The 24,503-nt window shown below is 41.5% G+C and overlaps 1 protein-coding gene across 2 annotated transcripts in view; it reads right to left on the bottom strand.

Annotated features, from left to right (window-relative positions):
* The window catches only part of LOC145348985 (PC3-like endoprotease variant B), a 709,624-nt gene that overhangs the window by 24,387 nt on the left and 660,734 nt on the right, over positions 1-24,503 (bottom strand). For both annotated transcript variants that reach the window (XM_080197162.1, XM_080197161.1), the window contains exon 17: positions 4,746-4,875. In XM_080197162.1, the coding sequence (XP_080053288.1) occupies positions 4,746-4,875 (130 nt within the window). The remainder of the gene's footprint in view (positions 1-4,745; positions 4,876-24,503) is intronic.

Here is a 24,503-nt window from a genome sequence, read left to right as displayed (position 1 = left end):
TCCCTCCTCATTAGTTTAAAAGCCCTATCTGTAAGTGGGATTTTATGGCCTCGCCCGAGCAAGAGGGGAAATACCCCTCAAAGTCAATGGACATTGCTGTTGTTCTCCCCTTGCCCACTCCGATTCCGTGGGACAGGCAAGGTACTAGAATTTTGGTCCATATCTCCAGTCATACAAATTGCTAATTCTGATCCCAGCCTGGCTGAAGTGGATCCCATCATAATGGCACAATTCTTTCTTTCTTCAGTTCAGGTGAATATGCCCCATGAATTAAAACCACTTCTTTCCGCATACTCTTTAAGCCACTGCATCACCCTCATCTTTTGCCTCCACAAAAGGTTCAGGGAGGTTGGTCAAACAAAACATTCTCTTTTGAAATCCATGCTTACTATTCTTGTTAACATTTTTTGGGTTTCTAGATTTTTTTAATTTTCTTTTTTGGGATCCCATTATTTTTCATACTGCTGGTCTTCAGTTCCCCGATTATTTTCTATCTCCCTTCTTAAATAAATATATAAACACTAGCCACTTGCCAGTCTTCTGGCACTACACCATTCACAATTCTGTGCTCTCTTCCGAAGATTCTCTCAAAATACACAGGTGAAATCCATCCCGACCAAGGATTTTACTGTCTTTGAATATAATTAGTTTATTTAATGTTTCTCCTCTTCAGGATGTTAAATGTGGTGAGAGAATTTCTAATCTCATTTTCTGATGCAATGTTCACCTTATCTGTTTTCCTTGGAAATACCAAAGCAAAATAATTTTCTAATATTTTTGCCATTTCATTATCACTGCCTGCGATTTTATCCAGTCCATTCCAATTGGTGGACCTATTTCTACCCTAAATATCCTTATTTCATTTCTGTACCTGCAGAATATTTTATTTAGTTTTATATTTTTTGATAAATTTGCGTGAATGTTCCTCTTTGCTTTCCTAGCTTTCCTTTGACTTCTCTTTCTAATCTTTGCACATTCTCCCTTGTCTTGCTTTCCTCTGCTGTACTTTTTCTGATGTCCTTTGCCATCTATGATGTTTCAGGAGTGTTTAACTTGTTCTCTCTTTTTAGCAGAATACATTTTTTCCTGGAGTTTGTTGGACACTATTTAAAATGTTTCCCATTGCTCTTCTATACCATGTTTGTTGATATTATTGTTCATGTTTACCAGTCCTTAAAATTGGCTTTTCTATATTCTTGTCTTTGTCATGTTTATATTCATCTCAATTATTATCTTAAATCACATTATATTAGATTCACAATTGCCTAAATGTTCCCTATCTTTACCTCTCTGTGGTCCATTCTCCATCCTCCTTGTTAGATTTCTACACAGTGGGTTAGAAAATGCTCCTTTATATATTTTTGGAATTCTATTCCTTTATCCCCTTACATTCCTCTTCTGGCCAATTAATTTTAGTGTAGTTAAAATTTCCTATGATAATTACTTTTTCACTCACTTAACTTAATTTGTTTGCATATTTCTTCTTCCACCTTTCTTTATTTGGTGATGTGTAAACTACCTCTATTAGTGCGATTGATTCTTTTTTTATCACTTCCAAATTTATTTTTTGTTACTGATGATGCATTATATTATCACTAATTATAACAACCCCACCCCTCCACATTCCACCCTGTAAATGTTAATTTCCAGTGCTGATTTTTCTGTAGCCATGTCTCTACTATACTTGATTCCTCCATGTATTACCTCCTCCAGTTCTCCTGTTTTATCACACACATTGTGTGTAGTGCTTCACAGGCAGTTTCACTCATTTTAATAGCAGTTCTTCTCGCTTTATTTTTAACAACTTTTTTTCCATTTCTGTTCCACAGTTCTATCTAGTCATTGGTCATTTACCTTGTCCCTTAGTTTAGTCTGTCCAAAGCCTTCCTTTTCTGTTTCAATTCATGTCGATTCCTCACCACCATCTTCCCAGTTTAACGACTTGTTTGCCTTTTCTTTTAGGAAGCTGGCCTATTCTGGCTTGGGTGGAGCTGTCCAATGTGTACAGCTCTTTCTTGTCTCAATACTGATGCCAGTGCCTTATGAAAAGAAACATTTCTTTTCCACACTAGACCATGTTAACTCTCCTAATTTGCTCTTCTCTATGCATATCCTGGTCCCTCCATGCTGGCGCTTTAGTTAAGAAAGCCCACCAATGCCCCTAGTTTCTCAGAAGGCTGAGGAAATTTGGCATATCCACTCTGATTCACACCAACCTTTACAAGTGCACCATAGAAAACATCCTTTCCGGTTGTATCACAGCTTGGTATGGCTCCTGCTCTGTCCAAAATCGCAAGAAATTACAAAGTCATGAATATAGCCCAGTCCATCACACAAACCAGCCTCCCATCCACTGACACTGTCTACACTTCCCACTGCCTTGGAAAAGCAGTCAGCACAATCAAAGACACCACGCATCCCGGACACACTCTCTTCCACCTTCTTCCATTGGGAAAAAGATACAAAGGTCTGAGGTCACATACCAACTGACTCAAGAACAGCTTCTTCTCTGCTGTCTTTCAATGGACCTACCATATATTAAATTGATCTTTCTCCACATCCTAGCTATGATTGTAACACTATGTCTGCACCTTCTCCTTTCCTTCTCCCCTATGTACTCTGTGAACAATATGCTTTCTCTGTATAGCGTGCAAAAAACAATACTTTTCACTATATCCCAATACATGTGACAATAATAAATCAAATCAAATCAATTGCATGTGGGTTGGCCAATAACTTAGATTATTATTTTGGAGCTCTGCTTCTTTTGGTTTTGCTCCTAACTCCCAATGAACCTAAGTTGGAATTTCTCCCTGGTCCTACCTAAGTTCTGATATGGACTGTGACAACTTGAATGCTCCCCCTGCTTTCCAACTTCCAGCTGCCCCTTTTCATGTTGCATATAGTGGGTAAATTGAAGTAGTCCATGCCTCACAATTGGCAAAACAATGAAGAAGATGTTTGTAGGAGGCATGCAGGCCACTTCAGTGGCAGCCCAGAGAACGTGTTTCAAAATCAGATGTTCCATGTGCAAATCTTTCAGTGTGGCAATCACAACTGATTCACCTGATGCACACCTCAATAGCACCTTGGATCAGGACTCAACTGAAATTATCTGCCAGTTCTCATCCAGGCAATTAGTCCAGGTGAGCCTTTTTTTTAGAATACACGAGCTGCAAAAACTAGTGTCAGATGTTGCTGTTTCTCATGATGGTGAAAATGTGGCTATGACAGTGGTATGGTGGTTAGCACTGCTGCCTCACAGCACTTGATTCCTGGCTTGGGTCATGGTCTGTGCAGAGTCTGCACATTCTCTGTATCTGCATGGGTTTCCTCCAGGTGCTCCTGTTTCCTCCTACAGTCCAAAGATGTGCAGATTTGGTGGACTGACTATGCTAATTACCCCTTAGTGTTAGAGGACTAGCTCAGGTAAATGCATGAGTTTATGTGGAATAGGGCCTGGGTGGGATTGTGGTCGGTGCAGACTTGAATGGTCTCCTTTTGCATTGTAGGATTCTATGATTCTAGCTTGTGACAGCTCGCTGAATAAAAAATAAACTCCACATTCCCCTTGATTATTTTGGCAATTATTTTAATAGATACCTATTTAGATTACCTCCCCAGGTTTCCAGTAAGTTAGTGGAAGCAATTTCTCCCCAACCACTTTGAATTATTTGCCAAAAATTAAAATCTTGCTTTAAATTTTTGAATAATCTAACAGAAATGATAAAATGATTACTGTTGAGTGGTGGTATTTCCTTGACCCAGGATTGATGAGAAAACTAATATAGAAAGAATTAATCCACACAGCCTATCTTTACTTTGAAGGTGTGGTTTTGGTGATTGGTGTCTCCACATTATTTCTCTTGCTTTGTCACCTCTGTAGCATTTAAAGAGATTGGAGAGATACTGTCAGGAAAATTCAGTTGTTTGCCTTTCTATCACTTTTATAAAGAGTAAGTTAAATATAATTGAGATAAATGATATGTTAATTATAATTCATTATTGTGGATTTGTTTTTAGTTGCATATTAGCAGCTTCTGTACGTTGCCCAATGAAGATATAGAATAGAATCCCGACAGTGCAGAAGGAGGCCATTCAGCCTGTCAAGTCTACAACACCCACAGTCGCATCCAGGCCCTAACCCCATAATCCCACACATTTACCCTGTTAAGCCCACTGACACTAGGTTAATTTAGCATGGCCAATCAACCTAACCCTCCCATCTTTCAACTGTGGGAGGAAACCAGGGCACCTGGAGAAACCCACGTAGACACAGGGAGAATGCGCAAACTCCTCACAGACAGTGACCTGAGGCCAGAATTGAACCCGGATCCCTGGCACTGTGAGGCATCATTGCTAACCACTGTGCCACCATACCAAGTTCTGGTGCAGACCTGCAGAACCCATTCCTGGGCTTGAATAGCAAGCAATAATAACTATGCCATGGAAAGAACTGCTAAACAGCAACTACTATTTTACTAACCATCTCCGCATATCTCCCCATAAGCTGCATATATCTACATAAATATATTGATTGTACAAAACTGATTCTATCCCCAGCATTTAATTTTTCAGCTTCCAAGTTGTTTATGAAAACTCATTGGCCTTGATTTTACCAGTGAGGCTTGCAGAACGGCGTTCCCATAGGCTTGAGGGCAACCTAAAGAGCGTCAGGCAGCCGTGCCGGTAAAATCAGGGCCATCGTCTCTCTACTATTTATGTGCATGGTGAGATTCATGTACCTTCCTCCCTTTTGGGGACCCCATGCCTGTCGGTTCCCCACAGTGTTATCTTGTACTTGGTGATGGATCCTGCTGTTGTTTCATCCCCACGTCTCTCACATGCTTTGACAGTATTGGCACGATCTGCAATCTGAAAGAAAAAATACAGTTCTTATTGAAATCATGGTGAGTTCGAACTTTGTCTTTTCAACCTTGAAACCCAGGTTGAAACCTAGCTCAGACTGATGAGATGAAAGCCTTCTCTGTCTTCTGTTTGCAAGAGTTCTGGGTGTTTGGGTAGTCTGAATTCAATTTCCACCGGTCACAGTTCATAGCACAAAACTTCTCACAATCTGGTCATTTATAAAACATATTCACAGCAACCAGGATGAAGAGTGGAGATGTACTTCAAAGTCAACTTCGAAACAGCAAGAAAGAAAACTTGGAAGTTAATGGCCAGTTCATATGCTGAACTGTAGAGGAAAGAAAGATTGAGGGAGATAAAGTTCTACGATTTTGAGATCAGGAAAGGTCCACTGGACCAGATTTGAAACTTAGGAGAAATTAGGGAAAAAAGCTCAGCGGGGCAGAGGTCACAGAGGTCTAAGTAGATGTGAAAAATGGACAAACCTTCTGGGTGCAGTTCTCCAAAAAGTTTTTTGAAGTGTCGTCTCTGGTGGGAAAAGCAGTGCAATTGCAGCCGGGTGGGTTGATTTAATTTAGATGGCAATCCACCCACACTTTGACATTTTTTTTGGAGCTTGGGGTGATTCCCACCTGGAAAGACAAGTGTGGGACCTAAAGACACCACCGGCATGGCTGGCTGCTGAGAGTTCAGGATGCCTTTTGTCCGGACACCCATGTAAACCCCTCTCTCCCTCCCAGTCACTGGTAAAGATCCCCCAACTCGCTAGCATCAAACACCCCCCCACCCCATCATTGCGGACTCCCCCAAGTAATTAAAAACCCTACTCTAGGATCATCAAAGATGCACCTCCTCTTGAGGCCCCCCATGCCCCCCTTCAGCCCCCTTCCCTTGGCAGTGCCAAGCTGGCAGTACAAAGTTGGCAGTGTGAAGTTGGCACTGCTAGGGGGCAGTACTAGGGCATTTTCCAGCCATGTCCTTAACTACTCAGGGGCGTCAATGGTCTCCGAGCCCCCCCAGCATGGTCATCATGCCTGGCTTTTGTTTGTAGAGACCAGCAGTGATTCCTGCCAGCTTTCTGTTGTGCCGCTGGGTCAGTGAATACCGAGAGCAAGGTGAATCATGCTAAAATCTGGAAATGCATCTTTAAATAAGGATTTAAATATCCTAATCTGGTTCACACACTCACTGGGCATGAACCAGATTATTATGCCAACTGCGGGTGGAGAGAATCTCAAAATGAATTCTTCCTGCTGCAAATGACGTTTGACCCCTCTCACAAGATTCTCTAGCCATAACGTGATTTGCACATGCATGCAAAGGGCTGAAAATTCCCCCTCTCGCCCACCTATCTCATAGCTTATTTGTGAGTGCAAGAAAGAGTGCTGGAATTGCCTTGGCAGATCATATTCAAGTCATGAACATGTCTGAGTTTTACAAGGGATTAAGATTTGTTGAGGTGTTAGTAAAATGGAAACAGACTTTTCTGAACGTTGTTATAGCAATGAAGAGATGTAAGGATTTATTCTCTTACCAGAGAGGGCACTCAAATGAAGAATTGTAATAGATGAAGAGAGGCTGGGTTGAGCCAACAAAGGTAAGAGATAGTATTTGCTGCAACATATAAAAATAAATAATTTTCGCTGTGGCATCAAAGACTCTGGAGGACTTCAAGATCATTCAACAATTGCATCATGACAGGATGCAAGGATATGTAATCTGAAGGTTTATGAATGCAAATAAAACTAAACAATGGGCAAACCCATTCAGAGTGGTTATAAAAATGGCGAGAGATGAAAAGGATACATTGAAAAAGGGATGAATTTTACCTCTCTGACCTGCTGATAAAGGGGAGTCTGGCAAATTATTTGGAATCGTAAAATTTCAGCAACGCTTTTCTCACTGACTTTTAAAGCTACCACTGCAATTGCATTGGACTTCTGGGTTTCCCATCCAACTGCCACGAGCAAGCTTGATGATGTGCTGTCATAATGTATTAGAGCTGAAGTCTTTGAAGGAACCATGCAGGGATCAGAGTTCAAGCAGGGTGGATAGAGAGCTTCAGATTCTGGGAGAAAGTGCACGTGCTACTTGATAGTACTGTCATCCAGTTAGATTGATGAGGATGACAGTGCTATGATACTTACATTGGTGAGGGTGAGGTCAAGTATGCTTTTCCCTCTTGTTGGTTCCCTCACAGTCTGCACAGACCCTGTTTGGATGATATGCCCTTCAGGACTTGGCCATCTGTAGTTTTATTGAGCCACTCTTGGTAATGGACATTCAAGTCCCACATCGCAAAGTCCATTTTATGTCCTTGTCACCCTCATTGCTTCTTCCAAGTGATGTTTGACTGAAAGAGTATTGATTCCTCAGGTGGTGAAGGGTGTGTTGGTGGTAATCAGCAGGAGGTTTTCTTTCTCATGTTTGACCTGATGCCATGAGACTCTGTGGGATCCAGAGTCAATGTTGATGACTCCCAGGGCACTGCCCTCCCAACCATATACCACTGTAGTGTAGCCTCTAATGGGTCTAGACATATGCAAGGATGGCGATGTGGTGGCGCGAATATGACTATATCAGGCTTTCGCTTGACTAGTCTATGGGAGAGCTCTCCCAATAACTCACAAGCCCCTAGGTGTTAGCAAGGAGGACTTTGCAGTGTTGGTAGGACTGAGCACAGTTGTTGCTTTTGGTGCCTACGTCGATGCCACATGGTCCATTCAGTTTTATTCCTGTAGGTTCTAAAGATGTGGAATAAAGAGAAATGAAAAATGAAACTTTGGGGCTCCCTTAATCAAAACGATAATGCAGAACACCACTGACTGCTGTGGTTTTGATGAGGCTTTAAAATTACAACTAGATAAAAGGCAAAAAAAAAGGAAAATGCTTTTTCCAAATTGAACTTGCTACCTTATGAAATGGAACTGGTAATAGGTATCCTAGAGAGATTATAGATGTTTAGAGAATAAGACATGTAGCATTGCAAAATGCTATGGAAAGCAAATGATAGCGTTGTGAGAAATAGAGCATTTTGGAAGAACCAAGAAGCATTTCAAATGTAATCTTTGAAATAAGATAGTACATAATTGGCCCATTTATTGATAGAGAACTGCTTGAAATAAAGTAAAGAACATTCTGGGAAAGCAAAGATCTTATATTCTGCAATTGTACAGTAATGGATGCCTGGGAACTGACTACATCGGAACAGTCTTAACTACACAGAGACTGTTCCCACGTAGTCTGATTGGTAACTTACACAACAGGATGGGCCAGGATGCCATGGTCCCTCCTGCCCAAAGGGATATTATAATTCTGCTGAACTGAATGGAGAATTAAATGGCTTGCCACATCCATCCTCTGGGGGGATACTCAACACAACAGTGCCATTAAATCCTGGCCCTGATTTAGGTTTACTGTGAATTGCAAATCTTCTTAGTGGGCCAGAGATTGATCTTGTGAGTTTCATTTTGGTCCAATGGGGAGTGCTGAGGCTGTGTCATGAGCAACATGAGACATACCTGAGGCTGAAGCACCAGTCTAGTGGGATACAGCACTTGCATGTCAGACACTGAAAGTAGCAGAGAACAATGAAGTTAAATAGAGCCAAAATCAAAGAATCAGACAAAGGTCTTACAAACTCCGATTGAGGATAGTGGGCAATTGGGCAATTAACATGAGTTCAATGAACATACCCAATCTTAGACATGGTGGAGCTTAGCATGTGAATGTAAGAAATAAAGCTGATGTATTTATATACTTCTTCAGGCAAAAAACAACTTGATCATTTTACTGGTTCAGCTTGAAAGCTCTCAAACATCATAAATTACAGTGTCCAACCATATGACAGTAAGAATCATCTGAATATTGCTGAAAATATTGTCGAAGCTTTTTGTCTTGTACTCATGAAGACAAATGCAAGAATGCCAAGTTTCAAACCATCATGATTTATACAACAGGAGAAAAGGTTTCTGAGTGGTTGGCTGGGCAACTCTGGTTGGCTCAGATGTTGCCAAGGAGAAAGCATCTGAATAAATAGGATAATGCAAAACTTCAGAACATCCCAGCTGAAGTACAGAAGACATTCATGCCAAAATTAGTTGTTCCCCAACTCAAACTTTTTCAGCACAGTTATGACGAGGGGAAGGCTGGCTAGGGATGTTCCACCCTCAAAAAAGACAGGGCAAATCTAATCTGATCAATTGCTATCTATTTATCTCTCCTCCATCATTAGCAAAGTGATAAAGAGGCATCAGTAGTGTCATCAAGTGACACTTACTCACAAAGAATCTCATCAGTACTAAATTTAGATTCCATCAGAATCTCTTGCCCTGTAGCCTTGTCAAGGTCTTATCCAGAATGAACTCAAGAGCAGAATCTCAGAGGGAAGTGAGAGTAGCTGCCCCAATATCGAAGTTGCACTCAACTAATGATAGCATTAAGGAATGACAGCAAATGTGAGATCAATGAGAAAACCTTCCAGCATTTGGACTTATTGCTGATGCAAAGAAAAATGGCTGTATTTGTTGGATAGTCAGTCAGCCTCAGAACACTGGATAAAAGCAAATTACTGCGGATGCTGGAATCTGAAACCAAAAGAGAAAATGCTGGAAAATCTCAGCAGGTTTCAAAGCTTTGACTAAAGTTTATCTGGACTTGAAACGTCAGCTCTTTTTTCTCCTTACAGATGCTGCTAGACCTGCTGAGATTTTTCCGCCTCAGAACAGCATTATTGGAGTTCCTCAAAGCAGCATCATTAACTCAAACATTTTCAGCCATTTCATAATTAATATTGCATTATTATAATGCAATGGGAAGGGCTTTTTACAAATGATTCCACAGCGTCAATTCCATGCACAATCACAAATAGCCTGCACCAACCCACAGAAAGATTTGGACAACATTAGACTTGGGTTGACAAGTTGCAGGTATTGTTTGTAACATGCAAATATCAGGCAATGGCCACCTTGTGACGGAATACTCAGCACTTCCACGTAACAGTGTAAAGATGTAATAATACTCATGAAGCTCACTATATCTTCTCAGAAGTTCCAATTTTCAGCACCCCCGACACTAAACTTAATATTCAACACACCATTCACTGTGTCTGAATTATGGACTAAACACTAGATGCACTATAGCATTTTGCCAAGTTGACTTTGGAACACCTCCCAGTCCATGACCTCTGTCAGTATGAACTGAGCACCGTCACTTCCAAGTTCCACGCATCAAAGATGGTGGATGTATTGCATAGTTCTTCCATGGCTAGATCAAAATCTTGACATTTTCAACTGAGTACCATTGTGGGAGCATCATCCGTGATTAGAAAATTCAAAGAGACAATCTATCCCCACCTCTTCAGGATCATCAATACATCCTTGTCAGTGTTGCCCACATCTTAAGAACTGTCTTGCTGATATTCCAAAAGAAAATGCTCACCAGGGAAAGGTAGATATTCAGTCTGATCTACTTACTGTCCATACGTTGTTTAAGAAGGGTGGCAGGCAAAAGGCGGGGAATTATAGGCCGGTTTGTTTAACGTCTGTTGTAGGAAAAATGTTAGAATCCGTGATCAAGGAGAAAATAGCGAGGCATCTTGAGGAGAATTGTTTGGTAGAGCAGACGCAGCACGGTTTCGTTAAGGGGAAGTCGTGTCTGACAAATTTATTGGAGTTCTATGAGGATGTGTCTAGGGCGGTGGATAGAGGAGAGCCGGTGGATGTGGTCTTTCTTGATTTTCAGAAGGCGTTTGATAAGGTGCCTCACAAGAGGTTACTGCAGAAGGTCAGGGGACATGGAGTTGGGGGTAGGGTGTTAGCGTGGATAGAGGATTGGGTGTCAAATAGGAGGCAGAGAGTGGGGTCAATGGGTGCTATTCGGATTGGCAGTTGGTGACTAGTGGAGTGCCCCAGGGGTCGGTGCTGGGGCCTCAGCTATTCACCATTTATATAGATGATCTGGAGGAGGGAACCGAGTGTATGATGTCGAAATTTGCTGATGACACCAAGATTGGGGGAACGGCAAATTGCGCGGAGGGTGTGGAGAGTCTGCAGAAGGATCTAGATAGGCTGGGTGAATGGGCCAGGAACTGGCAAATGGAATTTAATGTTGGCAAATGTGAGGTTGTCCACTTTGGTAGGAATAATGGTAGGAAGGACTATTACTTACTTATGGCGAAAAACTGCAGCATGTGACAGTGCAGAGGGACCTCGAGGTCCTTGTGCATGAGTCGCAAAAACCCAGCCTGCAGGTGCAGCAGGTGGTCAGGAAGGCGAATAGGATGCTGGCCTTCATAGCGAAGGGGATTGAATATAAAAGTAGGGAGGTCTTGCTGCAGCTGTACAGGGCACTGGTGAGGCCGCAGCTGGAGTACTGTGTGCAGTTTTGGTCGCCGCACTTACGCAAGGATATTTTGGCCTTGGAGGGAGTGCAGAGGAGGTTTACTAGGCTGATGCCGGAGTTGAGGGGGTTGAACTATGAGGAGAGGCTGAATAAACTAGGCTTGTACTCGTTAGAGTTTAGAAGAATGAGGGGAGATCTCACTGAGACATGTAAGATGTTGAATGGGATGGATAGGATAGAGGTGGAGAGGCTCTTCCCGCTCAGAAAGGACAGTAGGACTAGGGGGCATAGCCTCAAGATAAAGGGGAGGCGGTTTAGAACAGAGTTGAGGAGGAACTTCTTCACTCAAAGGGTGGTGAATCTCTGGAATTCTCTGCCCGTTGAAGTGGTGGAGGCTGCCTCGCTAAATATTTTTAAGACGCGGGTTGATGGGTTTTTGATGAGAGAGGGGATTAAGGGTTATGGGGAGAGGGCGGGAATGTGGAACTGAGCCACGACAGATCAGCCATGATCTTATTGAATGGCGGGGCAGGCTCGAAGGGCTAGTTGGCCTACTCCTGCTCCTATTTCTTATGTTATGTTCTTCACTCAAAGGGTGGTGAATCTCTGGAATTCTCTGCCCGTTGAAGTAGTGGAGGCTGCCTCGCTCAATATTTTTAAGACGCGGGTTGAGAGGTTTTTGATAGGCAAGGGGATTAAGGGTTATGGGGAGAGGGCGGGAATGTGGAACTGAGCCACAACAGATCAGCCATGATCTTATTGAATGGCGGGGCAGGCTCGAGAGGCTAGATGGCCTACTCCTGCTCCTATTTCTTATGTTCTTATGTACTACAATCAGAAATTTCAGGGGCTTCCATTATACTGCAGTGAAGTTATGTTGCAGGGCAGGTGTAGTGCTGAAACAATTCTCAGCGTATGCTTTTTTCATATTTGGTCATCAGATGTGGGCATCACTGGCAAGATCAGCATTTATTACTCATTCCTACTTGTCCTTAAGAAGGTGGTAGTGAACCACCTTCTTGAACTATTGTAATCCGCATGAATGATGGTGCTGTTAATTTGGAAGTTCCAGGAGTTTGACATAACAATGAAGGAAAAGCAATATATTTCAGGATTGTACGTAACTTGGGAGGGAGGATTTGGGAATGATGGTGGAAGAAAACTTGATGAGTGTGCTGTGCTTCTCGTAATCACTGCAGTCATTTTGTGTCAGTGGTGGAAGAAGTGAATGTTTATGATGGTGAATAGGATGCCAGTCAAGCAAATTGCTTTATTTTGGATTGTGCTGTTTGAGTTGCACTCATCCAGGCAAGTTAGACTTCTGTTTTATGCCAGTAGATCATGGAAAGACTTTGTGAATCAAGAAGATGAATGAATCTCAATGTGTTCTTGTAGCCACTGTCTTAATTTGGATGGTCCAGTTAAATTTCTGGTCAATGGTGACCCCTCCAGTTGTAGATAATAAGGTTTTGGTGATAATACTGTTGAACATCAAGCAGAGATGGCTAGATCCTCTCCTGTTGGAGAGGGTCATTGCTTGGCACGTGGCATGAATCTTACCAGCTATTTATCGGCCTATGTCTGAATGTTATGCAGGTCTTGTTGTATTGAGGTAAGGATTGCTTCATTATCTGAGGGATTATGAATGGAATTGAACACCACCATCAATCAATCAATCATGATTGATTGGCTGCAGGGAAAAGCCTGGGAACTACAGGCCAGTGAGCTTCACATCTTTGGTGGATAAATTGTTAGAAGGTATTTTGAGAGAAAGGACCTAAAGGCATTTAGAGATACAAGGACTGATTAGGGACAGTCAGCATGACTTTGAGAGTTCACCTGTGACTCCGCTTTCAAAGAGTTATCAACCTGTACCTTCAGATCACTTTGTTCTATAACTTTCCCCAATGCCCTATCGTTAACTGACTAAGTCTTGTCCTGGCTTGATCTATCAAAGTGCATCACCTCGCATTTATCTAAATTAAACTCAATCTGCCATTATTTGGCCTACAGGCCCAATTGATCAAGATCCTATTGCAATTTGGGATAACCTTCTTCACTGTCCACTATGCCACCAATCTTGATATCATCTGCAAACTTACTAACCATACCTCCTAAATTCTTATCTAAATCATTAATATAAAAGGCAAATATCAGTGGACCCAGCACCAATCCCTGAAGCACATCGTTAGTCACAGGGCTCCAGTTTGAAAAACAACCCTCTACAACCACACTCTGGCTTCTTACATCAAGCCAATTTTGTATCCAAGTGGCTACCTTACCCTGGGTCACTCAATAGAATCATTCCCTCCTGACTCTGGATCACTCTGCTGCTAACTCTGTTGGCTTTGTGCTGTTGGTGGAACAGAATGCCCAGAAATGGTGAAGGAGGAGTCGGGGCATTGAAAAGGTATGGTTCTGTGAGCATGACCATGCCAAGCTGTGGCATGACTAGTCTGTGGACAAGTGGAACACATCAACAAAGACTTTGCTGGGTTGGTTGGGCTGGGTATGACTGTATTATGTCTGGTGATTCAGTTGATAACTGGTCATCTGTCCAATTTTATTATTGTTGCTTGTTGTGACCTGCTAGGTTATTTATGTGGATCTGGAGTCAAACCAGATCTGACAAAGGCAGATTTCCTTACCTAAAGGACATTAATGAATCAGATGGATTTTTCCGGCAATCCAGTGGTTTCATGACTATCATTACTGATACTAATGTTTTATTCTAGATTCTCTTATGTAAATTTTCCAGCTGCCTGGTGGATTTGAGCTCAAATCTCTGGGTCATAAGTCTAAGGCTCTGCGTTACTAGCCCAATATTGTAACATTATGCTACTGTTTCCTCTTAATACTCTCTGAAATAATTCAGCACTTCCTACAGTTGCAAAACGATTGCTACACACCTTCACTGAGCGACTATGAATGGGCATTGAAGGTGACCTTGTTAATTATGGACACATTTTGAGAACAAACTGAAAGATAAACTCCAGAGTCACAATGTTTGAAATTGAGGTTTATTGCAACGTCTCTATAGGAACTTATTCCTTTCCACAGACTCAAACTTGTGGCATTATCCTTTCTATTTTAAAATCCAGTCTATTAGTCACTTTTTGATTTGGCTAATTTTATTTTTTTTTAAACTTTTGTGATGTTCTGCAATGTTGTGATTGTAGAGTTCAATCTATAATGCCCAATAAAATCAGAGTAAAATCAAATTTTATTTGTTACATTGATCTGTTTTGTTCCATGAAAAGGGCAAAAAAATTCGAGTGAGTGTCTAAATGCTTGCCAGTTATCATTTTGTACAGTGTGAATTCTGAGATTGTCTTTGTGAAATATATCAGATTTAATATAGAATGATATTTTCACGCTCACTTTTTTGATTGTTCCTTTAAGCTTTAATGAACTTAAACTCCAATGTTGTTTGAATGTATTCTTTGTTCTTTTTTAAATAGAAAGCATCAAATTTTCTTTCTGACAAATTGTTATGTTGCTGCTAGTGACTGAATGTAATGTTCCCTCAATCAGGGATTGTGTTAATGTCCTGGAGATATGCTGAAGCATTAATGGTCAGCTTCCTAAGATTAATAATAGATTGTAGAGTTAAAGGAAAGATAATGACTGCTTTGGTCTAAGAATGTACTGTTAAGCACAGTCTGGGAAAGGAAGTAAACATCCAGGTTATTATCTCTCTAGGTTTCCTAATCTATTTCAGGCACTGTCATCCCAAGCATGCAGACATGCAAATGTGAAACCCTGTTTGACAAAACTCCTAAAAGCAGGCTTAAATACTAATTACGAAGTTATTTATAGAAAATTTACATTTTTTTTCCATTTGGACATAAGGCAGGAATATGGAATATCAAATGCTTTATCTCCCATGCACATGTAATTGATGCTTTAAACAAACAGTGCTTGTCAGTTAAATAAACAGTAGGTTAAAAATGCAACAGAATTGGCCAGAAGCAGCATTCTGCACAAGTTTGAATAAGAACACAAAGAGGAGGATGATAATGAAGTGGTCCTCAATTCATTTAACTGAACACTGCCATTTTAGTTTTGTATTTATTCAATGTGCACAGTTGTAAATAAAAATGGAACGATTGAATGAAAGCCACAAAGCAATGGCAGAACGAACTCAGTGGGCAGAATTTTATGGCCTTGCTTGAACGAGACCAGAAATTCCTGCCCAAGCTCAACAGAGATTTCCACTGTCAGACCTTCGCCCGCTCTGATCCTGCGGTGGGCAAGGTGGTAGAGTTCCGGCCAGAGGTCAGAACACCCCACTTCCGACTGCTTCACTCTGTCATAGTAAATAGGTTTTGTGGACAGATGCCCTACCAACTGGTCAGTGGAAGGGGTGAATGAAAAGTACATTTTGAATTGTCACACTCATTTAAGAATGTGTCTACAGAAATTCCTGGCTATTCTATATTACATTCTGTGACATCTATCAATTCGTTTAGAAGAAAATAACTGAGAATAGTGGATCTATTTGAAATAAAACCAGGAAATGATGGAAACATACTGAAGATCCATGGGTATTTGAAAAGGGAAAACATTGGTTTGTGTTTTGAGCCTCTACTCATCATCAGGATGGTGTTATTTCTAATAATAGGTCCACCAAGGAAATCATAGAATCCATACAGTGCAGAAGGAGGTCATTTGACTCATCAAGTCCACATTGACTCTTCGACAGAGTATCTGACACAGGCCCTATCCCCATAATCCCATGTATTTATCCTGCTAATTCCCCTAACCTATAGATCTTGGGGCACTTAGGGGTAGTTTAGCACGGCCAATCCACCTAACCTGCACATGTTTGGACTGTGGGAGGGAGTACCCAGAGGAAACCCACAGTGACAAGAGGAGAACATGCAAACTCCACACCCATGCTAATTCCACACTAATGCTAAACATCCTTTTTCTTTGTACAGCTGATAAACCTCTCGTGTCTTCCCAGCATTTTCTGCATATGTTAGTGAGTCACTTCCTCTGTCCAGCAAATGAAAGGCGTTTCTCAGGATAAATTTGTAATGTTATTTATGGTTCAGACTTTTGAATGCATATGTATTGAATTCAGGCAAATTAATGTTTCAGAGTGTATTCACAACCTATATAAGTGAGAGAAAAAGTAAGTCCTGCATATCTGCATTTGGACTGAGTCAGCCAATCGATATGTGTGACCGTGCACTCTCCCTGTAAAAACACATTTCATGCCAAATAACCATTCACTATCAAACCAGAAATGGTGAAGAAGTCTATCACCCAGACAATGGACAGGAGACAACAGCGTTAGAGGTGCAGAGCTACACACAATGAGAACGATAACAAATTCAAAAAAATAGAAGATAGAAAATAGAATCAGCAAGCTACCTAGCCATTATGCTCACTGTAATGCAAATAGAAATGAGACACTTAAACAGCTGAAATAGTATTAATTACACAAGCTGATGTACAACATTATGTTTCACAGCAATTTTGTAAAATGCAGTGGTGCAACGTACTTTTTGTACTGAACAATCACTGGTGTATAATAAGGATGTAATGGTGTGGCTAAATTACTTTTTAACATGGAGCATTCTTCCAAGTAGAGCAATTTGCTGCTCCATATTTGACAGACTTTGAGACATGATTTTTGTCCTGCTCCTATAGGGAGCGTAACTCACTTTCATCTGACTTGCATTTGGATGTGGTGGCAGTAGGAACCTGCTGCTCAATGACTAAGAGCATGTATACTCCATCACAGGAACTCTATCGTGATCTGCATACTCTTATCTATGAGCATTTACACAGCCTGTAATTCATAATGGCATCTCTTCTGTGACATTTTTTTCTTCCTGTGGTAAGATTCTGCAGGTGGCATTTCAAAACAGGTAAAAGGACTCATTCTAATGCACCAGCACAGTTTGAACATATTAAAATGATCTCTTTGGCTGTTATTTTCACAAGTTCTTTTACAAAATTACATTTTTCATCTGCTTCCCTTACTATTTTTTAACATTGATTTTTATTTTCTCCCACTCACCTTCTCCTGTGTATTCAGCTCAGAGAGTGGGAAGGTGACCTGGTCCGATGCCCTCACCCATACTATCCTTGAGCTGTCCTTGAATCAGTGTGTAATAGCACTTAGGATGACTGCTCCATTATTTCTATCCCTTGTGTGCTAAGAAGAAACTACCACTTGCCACCTATGATTAATCACTGTCCCTTCACTATCACTGGATTAAATCCTGAAACTCCCTCCCTAACCGCACTGTGGGTGTACCTTCAGCACATGGACTTCAGTGGTTCAAGAAGGTGACTCACCACCACCTTCTCATGAGCAATTAGAGGTGGGCAACAAATGTTGGCCCTACCAGTGATGCTTACAATTCCATTACTGATTAAAAAAAGGTTTTGAATCACCATATAGGGATCACCAATGTAAATCAATGTGGATCAACTTTTCATCTTCTACTAAAAAGAGCACTGCTCAATTTTTCTTATTGTCTATAGGTTACTAACAAAGGTAGGAAACACATCTTGGCAAGTAAGATTCATTAGAAAATGATTTCATTAGCCTCAACTATAAATCAGTCAATCAAACACATTTACAACTGGCATCTGTTAATATTCAAATTAACTAATGAAAGCTGGAAAATGTATTGATTCAATTGTTCAGAGAGGAATTTTGTGAAGAATAGTTCAAAAATAAAAAAGAAAATCCCAGTTTACTGAGGAGGTCCAGACATTGCTATAGCGATTATCTTGCACTGAATCTCCACATTAACCTCATTAACACAAGTCTTGCGTGGAGTGAAACGCTCACCATTCAAATTGACTTGGTGCACACTGATTGCTGTGCAATATAATTGTGTCTTTGGCATATCATTGCATATTTGGCCTTAATTAGTAAAAAGACTGACCTTATAGACTAATATTTATCAGATCATTACTGGAGCAGCAGGAATGATCATGGCCATATTAGACATTGCTGAATAGTCCATTGTTGATTTCCACTGGAGGCAGTTTTTAAATTTGCACCCACCTGTTCCCTAAAATTTTCAAAAGTGGGAATGCCAATCGTAATGTGGCAGTTTGTGACAAAGAATATTGGATCACCAGGACACTACGCCACAAGTTGTTTGTTTCATTTAGCCAGTTGCAGATATGTTTTGAATGTTTGAAGATCTGTAGACGGAACAGCTCAATAAAATGTTGTAGCTTCACATTGTGTTATTAATACAGATAAAGGCATTCCTCCTCATTTCTGCCATGACTTGGAGGGATGAGTGATCCTGAGGATGCATTGGAGCTGAATTAATAGTTGAAGCACCTTGATAGCTCATCTCATTTTAAGATCTGATGGAAATATAAACCACTCAGAAGAATAATATTCCTTAAAACTTCATTGTGTTATAGAGAAAACACAGAACTGGAAATTACTTAAGTGTATAATATATAGCCTAGGGGATCAGGTGACATTACACAGCACAAGGAGCAGTACATCATGATCACTGCATTTTTTTTCCCTCTTTTGCTGGCAATTATCCTCCCTCACTTCCACTTTCTCTCCAGCATGGGAAGTCTTTTGCTGAGGAATATTGATACCAGGCTTCCTGCAAGTGGCAATAGATCATGTATAAACTTGTTAGTGGACTATTTAGAATTAGTAGGCCCAATCTGATCCTCGTACATGCATATTTTCAGTAGGACTCCTGGCATTGTGATCTGGAAAGGGAAAACTGCTTATTTTTTCCCTTCTAACTCAAGACCACCAAAGTTAATTTTACTGCTTTTGCGACCAAATGAGCTGAGTGAACTCAAAAGAGATTAGCAATCCAACCTTGGGTCTTGCTGATCTTTATAAGCCAGCTACTCACAGCTTCAACAATTGAAGAAGTCAATGAGAGAACCTGCAGAACTGATTTTAAAACTAAAAGGGTGTAAAAGGTCAGATTAAGGCCATTAACAGGCACAGGATCACAATGCACGATTACTCTGCCCCAGACCCATTTAGGCAGGCAGCAAGAAACTTTGTGTTGCCTCCTCATCAACTTGATTGCATTAAATGCAGCATGAAATGCACTGCTGACTGACTCCATCCTCACCAGGGGTCAGGCTGCATTAGTGGCCAGCATGACACAAAGATAGTCTGCATTTCTTAAAAGCAACCTGCCCTCTTACAGGCAGGCGAGGCACTCAAGCTGTAACTGCACCTAAGTCAGACACAAGAGCCAAAGTGCAAAAGGCTCACAGATATTTTTCCTTCTCTCTTGCAAGACAGGGGCATGAGAGAACAGCAAATGGAATTGACAAGCACATTCAGAATGACAATACTTTACTGCCTGTTGCCATGCAATAGAATCAGTTCACCCTCATCCCAATATCTGACATGAGATACAAGCTGTAGATGATGTGACCATGGACTGGTTGAATTCCACCCCAGACACTTTCCTCACGTCAACTTTCCCCTTCTGTATCTCTGCTTTCAGATAGCTGAGAATGGACAACTGACCAGCAGACCCAACATCACTTCATAATCAGAGGGATGCAATGGCATCCCTCTGATTATAAAGCACCATCAATCCCCAGCTCAGATACTGGAACTGCTCATATCTCAGGGGTTAACCTAAAACTGGGATCAGCACATAGCGAGTCACCAGACATGAGTGGGCAGCAGTCAGGCCAGGGAAAAAGGCACAGTGCATGTGCCAGTTTACTGGAAGGTGAGATTGCAGATGTGTTCCTCTGCAGAGTACTCGGATGAGGTGATGTACAAAGAGAATGTTAATGGGCATGCACGCCAAAATGCTTGGTGAATTCGTTGACCTACCATAAAGTCTGTAGTCACTGCCAAGGAGCATGGGACAGTCCGGTTCCAATTTGGCACAGGGTATCACGCAGCGCTGGAATCCATCCATCCCAGCTTAGAAATGGTGGCCAACTCCATGATAACATCCGAGGACCTACTAGTGATGTTGTCTCAACTTCTGTTGAAACACAGATAGAATCCACCCAACACCTCAGTGCTACAGTTGAAGCTCAGGATGAAGTGATGAAGTATCTGCTTGTTGGCTTGCCAGCTCAGCTTGGTGCATTGCAGACTTGGACTGCTGCCCCATGACTGCAGGTACCACTTCTCTTAGCACTCCAACAAATTGAGCTCCAGTAGGTTATTGGAAATGATGAGACAGCATCCCAAATGCTCCATGCTACATCAACCTCAGATAACAGCATCTATACTCCCAGCACTGCCACCTCCTTGCTGTTGAGTGTCAGCCAAGGTGGTAAAATATGAAAATCAGAAGCCAGACATTCCAGGCAGAATTCTATAAGATTTTTTCTAAGTGTCCAGCTAGTGTGAAAATGGGAGAGTTCCTGATTCGTTTTTCAGGTGAGTTTTCACACCCAATCTTACACACACAGTCTTTGAAAAAGTGGGCTAGACTGTTTCTAGCCACTAGAGGCAATGGGTGGGCTCTAAGTCCCCAGACAGCTCGCAGCTCAGAACAGAGCCACAAACTGCACATGCGCAGGAAAAGTGAAAAAAAAAGCAACTCTGCTGGCAAAACATCCCAAGACCACATACAGCCTCCCCCTCCCCCCCCATGGACATTGGGGACCGCAGCCCCAACATTTTTGAACCCCCTTACCTCCCCAACTCCCTTGCACATGGCCCTCTCATCAATGTCCTGGCCCCGATGGCTGACTGACATACCACCTCTCTCGCCTCTGCCCCAATCATCATAGAGGCACAAATCCCACCCCACTCCTCTTCATCAGCATGCCTGTAAGTGCTGACTTAGTTTCCCCTTCGTGGTAACAAGGCAACCTGCATTAAACCCGCTGTGATGTTCTAATAGGCGCATGACTCACCCAAACTTCCTCCAAATGATCTGCCCGAAAAAAGGAAAGCTCCATAAAAACCCCAAGGATGGACAGAAAGACAGGCTATGGCTGAGGGACTGCAGAGCAAGGCCCAGTCTCAGGGGGCACTTGCTGCTGCCATTGACAGGTGACCCCCAACTCAAAAGCTGATGGTGTGGCTGACTGGTGCAGGATGATTGTGTCATGGCTGCTGCCAGGGTAGCTGAAATTCACCAAGTAGGTCCTTGAGCACGGTCACATTCCTACTGCAGTTTGATGGAATACTAACCCTTCTGGTTGCAATGCATCTTTTTACTAACATGTGGGGCCCATTAGGAATCCTGTTAGCCTGGCAAAGCCTAATGTCCATTTCCTCTGCTCCTGCATTAAGAGAGAAGACAGTGAGGTTTCCTCTCCATCTTCAGGGCCTTTGTCCTCTTGTTGATACCATGGTGCATGGTGAACCATGCAATATTAAAAATGTCACCTGTTCCCACCTGGAGGAATGCACTGGTACAGAAACAATGGACCACAGTGATAATGACAGCCACTGACAACACAATTCTCACCCTGCTTTGTACAGAGATGGCACAATTCGGTCACCACTACCTTCTTGGTGAATGGTAGCCACCTCAGACACTATCCTGCTAAGACAAAGGGAAGACAAGTGCATCCTGAGGACCCTGGGTTTTGGGTGTGGGGGGTGGGTACAGGGGGACAATCTTCTACTGACAGCCCTCCTCCTTCCTCTGCATGCATCTTTCCCTCTTTACTGCTTGTGCTCCATCCCCATTCAAGCTGCAGCCAAGAAGACAGCAACTTTACGACTCCATTGTTGACGCAGGTTTTCACTTGACAGATCTTCCAATTCCTCTGACCTCACTGCCAAAGACCAGCACTACTTCCTTGTAAATCCAATGTTTTCCAAACTTCTCTAAGAACAGTGAACATAGCAGCAGCCAAGCAAAGTGAAAACAATTCACCTGAAAGCACAAGATGATTCCTTTAGATACTATTTGTGGGGACAGCATGGGGAAACCCCTCATTTGGGAGTGATTAAATGACAATACTAACAGCACTTGAGGTCCTAAATGTCCATTTGTGCGCTGAATCGCTGTTAGTCTTTGTCTGGCATCAAGGGCTGAATTTGATGTCTAAGGGGTGACATTAGTGTACCTTTAAGAAGTGATTTTTCTTTAATCATGATCTCTGCAGTTCTCATAGTCAGTGTTTATCATCCTCACAGCCTTAGGTGATATCATTGATGAGAGGAAGGAAAAAACTGGGCATGTTAGGTAACAGGAGTTCATTTTCAGTTTCAGTTTTGAAATTGGAGATTAGAAGTATCAAGATAAAAGAGAAGTCTGTCTCTCTCTTTTTTTTAAATTCTGTTCTTTTCTGAAGGGTGAAAATTTGGTTTGGTTTCCCCATGCTGCCCCCACAAGTAGTATCTAAAGGAATCATCATGGTACTTCCAGGTGAAATGCTTTCACTTTGCTTGGCTGCTGCTATGTTCACTGTTGGGGGCTAGATGAGAGTTTCTCTGGTGTTTTGTGAAGCTGTCTTATCTTCAACCTGTTCTGAGCATATTAAGACTGAGAGTTTTCAATTCTCCAACCAAAAGACTCAATTTCCAGTATGACGTGAGTATTAGTCTGTGCTGTGTTAAACTGTGAAAAGGGTCTTTTGTTTATGGTATTGATTTGATTGGAACATTGTAGATATCTTTGTTAAGGGTTATACATTATCATGATTGTTTGAAATTGATAAACGTTCTTGCTAATTTCCTGACTATACATGTTAATTATATTCTTAAATACATTTTGTTGATAAAAGCTTTCTAGTGGGTCACTTGAATCATACTTGAAGTGAAATATCTCATGGTTAACCTAGCCAAATTCAGGATGTAAAATTTATGATTCAGGTAGGCTTCATAAAACATGTTGAAGTTTCTAACCTGAACCATAACAAAGGGTGAAGTCTTGTCACCAGGGCTGACCCTGCTTCAGTGTGGTAAGACCCAGGGCCACTTTCTGCTGCTTGCAGCCAATCAAGTGACTGCCTTTGGGGCTTATTAAAATGCCGCTAATATTCAGTTCCACAATCTAGCCACGATTCTCATTAGTGCTCTTATAGTCAATGTGTACTGCGTCAACAGTATTTGGAAGCACCAGTACTTTTGAAGTTTCAGACTTCAGCGTTGTCATCAGTAGTGCTATGGAGCCATATTTTGCAGTCACAAGATCCACTGTTGATTTGATGAGGTTGTTTTGGTTCTGCACCTGTGCTACTAATGATTGTGCGTGTGTTCTATATTACCGGCAAGGGATGATCTTTATACCAACATCATGACTGTGACATCAAGGGAGTTTACTGAGCAATTCTTTCTTGTTGGTTGATGAGAAATTATTGGCTGGTACATATTAAAATGACTTGGCAATGACTTCAGCAGCAAATCAATCTTTAGGCTCAGATGATGTTTGCGAAGGAGTTGAATTAATATCAGTGCTATATTCATTATCCTGGGATAATTCTACATGTTAATTCAGCTGCCTCACCCTATTGAGTTTAGTAACCCTTCTGAGCCAATCGCTCCTGATGATGCCATCAGCTCCTTCTCCAAAACCGTTCCTGTGTCATTTACAAGAATTTGCAATTTGACGTTCACTGAGCAATTTTTAACAAAAGAGTAGATATAATCATACATTGTATTTTTGACTCTTTAAGGGTATGGCTGATGATGTGTTTTGTTTTAATGAGGCAAGAGTTTCATTAAAATGTGTTTGGTACATCTTTCTCTTTGTACTGGGAACAAGGAGAGCCATTATTTTTGACATGCACTGCAATCGTACATTCCACTGTTATTCCACTGTGCATTTGGAAACATGTTAATTAAGTATTTCCAAATGTTTAACAAAATTAGTGTTGCTTTTAATTTTATGTGTCAACTGCAAGCGATGTCACCATAGCTTGATCTACTTGTAACCTTCATCAGTTTTGTAAGTTGTAGAACCAACAACCAAATGTAACACTAAGGTAAAGGCAGAATACTGTGAATGCTGGAATCAGAAACAAAAACAGAAAATGCTGGTAAACCTCAGCAGGTCTGACAGCATCTGTGGAGAGCTGAGCTCTAACCAAGGGTTATCTGAACTCAAAACATGAGTTCTATTCTCTCTCCACAGATGCTGTCAGACCTGCTGAGATTTTCCAGCATTTTCTGTTTGTGAACCAAATATAAAAAATCCACTGGACTCCATCCCCTTTACTCAGATCAACTGTGTTTTTTTAATAAGTTCCCAGTAAGTTAAGTTAAAGATCTCCAATTTGCAGTTAATTTGTTGTTATTGGCAGTCTTAAATATATTCGTAGATCAAGTGGTTGAGCAGCCTTGAGGTGCAGTGCTTTAGATCAGGGTAGCCCCCAGAGATGGA

The sequence above is a fragment of the Carcharhinus amblyrhynchos genome, chromosome 10, assembly GCF_965287045.1.
Source record: "Carcharhinus amblyrhynchos chromosome 10, sCarAmb.v2.hapA, whole genome shotgun sequence".
Classification (NCBI taxonomy): Eukaryota; Metazoa; Chordata; class Chondrichthyes; order Carcharhiniformes; family Carcharhinidae; genus Carcharhinus; species Carcharhinus amblyrhynchos.
Note: the sequence above shows the minus strand (reverse complement) of the source record. Positions and strands in the feature narration are given on the sequence as shown.